The sequence below is a fragment of the Populus nigra genome, chromosome 6 (assembly GCF_951802175.1).
Source record: "Populus nigra chromosome 6, ddPopNigr1.1, whole genome shotgun sequence".
NCBI classification, from domain to species: Eukaryota; Viridiplantae; Streptophyta; class Magnoliopsida; order Malpighiales; family Salicaceae; genus Populus; species Populus nigra.
In genome coordinates, this window is record NC_084857.1 from 14,863,420 (window position 1) to 14,867,323 (window position 3,904).

Here is a 3,904-nt window from a genome sequence, read left to right on the forward strand (position 1 = left end):
ATGATAATAAAATTGAATACTCTTTGTGCTAGAATATGAAGATTTAATAGCACAAATTAGAGTATAATCGAGGATTCATTATTTTGTTGTAGTTTTACTCTTAGAATAATTTGTATATCATATATGTTTGAATTCTCTTGCTAATTTTACAATTAGAATATATATATATATATATAAACTAGTTGTTTATAGCCGTTATACTCTCACTGACAACTAAAATGGTTGACTGATTCATATTGGTCAAGGCAATTGGTCAACCGATTCTTATAGAATTCATAGGTATTCATTACTAATAAATAAGTGATTGACCAATTTATTTGGTTATTCTAAACAATCAATTAATTTATACAAAATTTTAGATTTAACAGTTTAACTTAAGTAAATTTTTAGAACCGTCTAATTTAAATTTTATCTGATTATTATTAAATATATTATACATGCAAAGTGAAGAATGTAAATACATTTTAATTATGCTATAAGTAAGATAAAAGATTTAGATTTTGGTTCCGCTTATAATAATTGCACAGAAAAACAAAAGGACAATTGTACGGGCAATTGTACCATCGTGCTATTACACTCCTCTAAGCAGGTATTGATAATGTTTCCATACACAACCTCGATCTATAATTCAAGAGAATCACAAGCATAGAGAGACCGAAGAACTATCTTATCGACTGTCTGTTTGTTTACTATAAAAGTATTCACACAGAATTTGCAGAAACCAGAAGCTCAAAGAACAGACCATTTCAGAGCAGTTGGTCCAGATAAGGATCTTTTGGAGATGTTTCTCCAAGATAACCTGAAACACTTTGGGAAACCCCGGAAACAAAGTTACTAACCATGGAGGAGCCCCATACCAGCCACCCACTCTGCGCTGCTTGCTGGTTTGCCTCGACCATGTTCGTCTGCTTTTCCTCTACCATATCCAGCCACCTCTTTGCCATAAATTCCCTTATAGCTTGAACCCCCTTATTCACTATCTCTTTTGGCGGAACTAACAGTGGATTTTCATTCAAGTCGAGCTTGGTTAGATTTTCTAGCCTGGCAAACCTGTCAGGAAGAGCTCGGATTTGGTTGTTGCTGAGATCGAGCTCCCTGAGGTTAATTAAATCACCAATTTCTTCAGGAAGTTCTTCCAAGTCACTGAAATTACTGCTTAGATTCAGGACCTCTAAATTTGTTAATCTCCCTATTGCTCGTGGCAGGCCTCGCAGCATATTGAAATGAACATCCAAAAATCTCAAAGACTTCATTTCACAAATAGAAGGTGGAAGAAGACGGATCTTATTCAACTGAACTGAAAGCCTTTCAAGATTCACCAGTCCATATCCAATATTTGCCGGCAAAGATACCAAGTTGTTAAAGCTTGCATCTATCTCCACCAGTGAACTACAACAAAAGACAAATCAAGTTTTCAACAGCAGACCAAATGAAAAGCGCAGAAAAAAATGGAAGTTAAGAAAAAATCTACCAAAAACGGTGATTTGAAAGATAAACTGGGAAGAGAACACAGAAAATGAGGATCACCTGGAAAGAGCAATGCTCTCAGGGAGGGCCTTCACCTTGTTTGCTGACACATTTAGGATCTTCAGATTTCGCAACAATCCAATTGAATCTGGGAGGAAAACTAAAAGATTGGAAGACACATCAAGCTCCACAAGTTTCTCAAGTCCTGCAATTGAATCAGGAAGGACCTGTTTCCCCAAACAAATGAACCATATATCAGAAAAACTCAAACACCATATTCTAATCAACAAAAATAATGTCCACTAGTTGCATCAATAACATAATCTTCACCATTCAAAGTCATCTAGGACACAAAAAAAACTTGTGAATCTGTTCAAGGCTACTGATGACTGCATGAATCAATACAAATTCTTGTGAACAATAACAGTTCATGTACGAATAGCTAAATCAACCTATATGAATTGTCTAAGCTTGTAATTTGAGCATGCTAAACACCAAACTCCACCTTAGCATAGTAAACCACCATATTATATTTAGACTCAAAAGCCCATCACGACTAGCAAAAACAAAACAAACTTTTACACAGCAAGGATGAAGATTTAAGATACTTCTAGGGATGTCTTGTGTACTTGAAAGCTCTAGCCTATGATTAATACCTAAACTGAGCCTTGGATATTTAGCTGGTAAGGGATAAAAGACACTCCTCCTCTAAAACCTTTCTTTCTTTCCATTCATCTTTTTTTTTTTCCATACACAAATTTATATGCAATAGACATGGGCAATATTTGACCCATTAGTTTGTTAGCACACCAAACATATTAGCTGATTAAAGGGAAGAAAACATCAGAATTTATACTTGTTCCCTGATTGGGATCGCAGCTTGAAACTTTTTGCTGATTAAATCAAGAGCAAACCAATACTTGATGCCAGCTTGCTCATGGATAATCAGCAGACTAAAATTATCACACCTTACCTTAGATTGGTGGCTAAAAGTTTTAGAAGCATACCAACAGTGAAGCAGTAAAGTTGTTGGTAACCAACTCATTTAGCTTTTAGCAGAGATGAGTATATGAATGGCAAAGAGTGATTACTTTAGCAGATGTTAGAAAATATCGCAAGCAAAGTCATCTAAAAGAAAATATGTATACCAGTGAAGCAGTAAAGTTGTTGGTAACCAACTCATTTAGCTTTTAGCAGAGATGAGTATATGAATGGCAAAGAGTGATTACTTTAGCAGATGTTAGAAAATATCGCAAGCAAAGTCATCTAAAAGAAAATATGTATACCAGTGAACTAAAACAAATAATACACTACCACTTTCTCCATGACAAAACATTAAAAAGAAAAGAAACAGAAGAAAATTATGATACCTCTAACTGATTTTGAGAGAGATTGAGCACAAGCAAGCCATGAAGTCTGCCAATGGATTCAGGAATCAACCTCAACTGACGCGCAGAAAGATTCACTCGTTCCACAGCCCCGCCACTCTCTGCTTCTCTAAGTATAGCAACAATCTCCTCATCAACTTGCTCACCGCTCTCTATCTCTCTTACAACAACATCCTTATAAACACCAACAAGCATCTCTTCTACTTCCTTTAACTGCCTCTCATATTCCTCATGCATCTCCTCCAACTTCAACACTGCCTTGTATATCTCCGTTTTACCTGGTTCTTGCATCTGGGTCAAGTTGGATCGGGCCATGGAGACAACGTCTGGGTTGGGTCGAGGACCGAGAGACTTGAGGAGGAGGAAGATATTGGTGGCGGAGGAGGGGATGGCTTGGGTCAGCGAGGAGAGGACCTTTGGGTAGTTCAAATAGGGAAATTGGGCTGATAGGTTTTGATCAAACTGTTGAGAGTTGGGATCAGTTTGGGATAGAAGATAGGAAAGAATTGGGAAATCATCGTTTTTTTTGGAAATGGAATCCATTTCCATTTCTTTTCAGATCGAAACAGAGAGAGATGGTTGATGATGGAGTAGCAGAAGTCGTTGAAGAGGATGATCAAGGAGCAAACTGTGGGTTTTTCGAAGGTTGACCGTCACTATGGTTGACCTTTGACGGATTTTTCATTCAGGAGCTTGATAAATGCCACGTAGAAATGTATGAGAATTGACCGTTTGACCGAGCTCCTCTTGAATTAGTTGTTACTTGCTGCTGATATGCATTAGGGAAGAAAATTACATTATTCATTGGATGATAATGGGTGAGCAAAATAACTGAATTATTCATAATATTTGTAAAAATTGATTTCGAATTAATCAAATCAGAGTTTTCCTAAATCTATTGGATAATCTCGGTTAACAAATTAAAAAAAAAACAATTCAATTAGTTTTGTTTTTAAATTTTTAAAATAAAAAAATTCAAGAAATCAAACCAAAAAAATCATTATATATAATCAAATAGAATAAACAACCTTCTTTTCTATAAACAAAAA

General features: G+C 35.8%; 1 protein-coding gene across 1 annotated transcript; it reads right to left on the bottom strand.

Annotated features, from left to right (window-relative positions):
• Positions 1-543: 543 nt before the first annotated feature.
• LOC133696054 (plant intracellular Ras-group-related LRR protein 3) lies at positions 544-3,542 on the bottom strand. Its single transcript, XM_062118078.1, has 3 exons — positions 2,838-3,542; positions 1,528-1,694; positions 544-1,389 (listed from the first exon to the last, which is right to left on the bottom strand). The coding sequence occupies exons 1-3, from the start codon at positions 3,402-3,404 to the stop codon at positions 747-749; spliced, it is 1,377 nt and encodes a 458-aa protein (XP_061974062.1). The 5' UTR covers positions 3,405-3,542; the 3' UTR covers positions 544-746.
• Positions 3,543-3,904: the final 362 nt, after the last annotated feature.

Bases quoted from the DNA above. Each gene is read 5' to 3' on its own strand.
- LOC133696054 (XM_062118078.1), bottom strand. From the start codon at position 3,404: ATGGAAATGGATTCCATTTCCAAAAAAAACGATGATTTCCCAATTCTT. The intron at 1,695-2,837 runs GTATCATAATTT...TTGGGGAAACAG, and splicing joins TCTCTCAAAATCAGTTAGAG to GTCCTTCCTGATTCAATTGC. The intron at 1,390-1,527 runs GTGATCCTCATT...CTTTTGTTGTAG, and splicing joins GAGAGCATTGCTCTTTCCAG to TTCACTGGTGGAGATAGATG.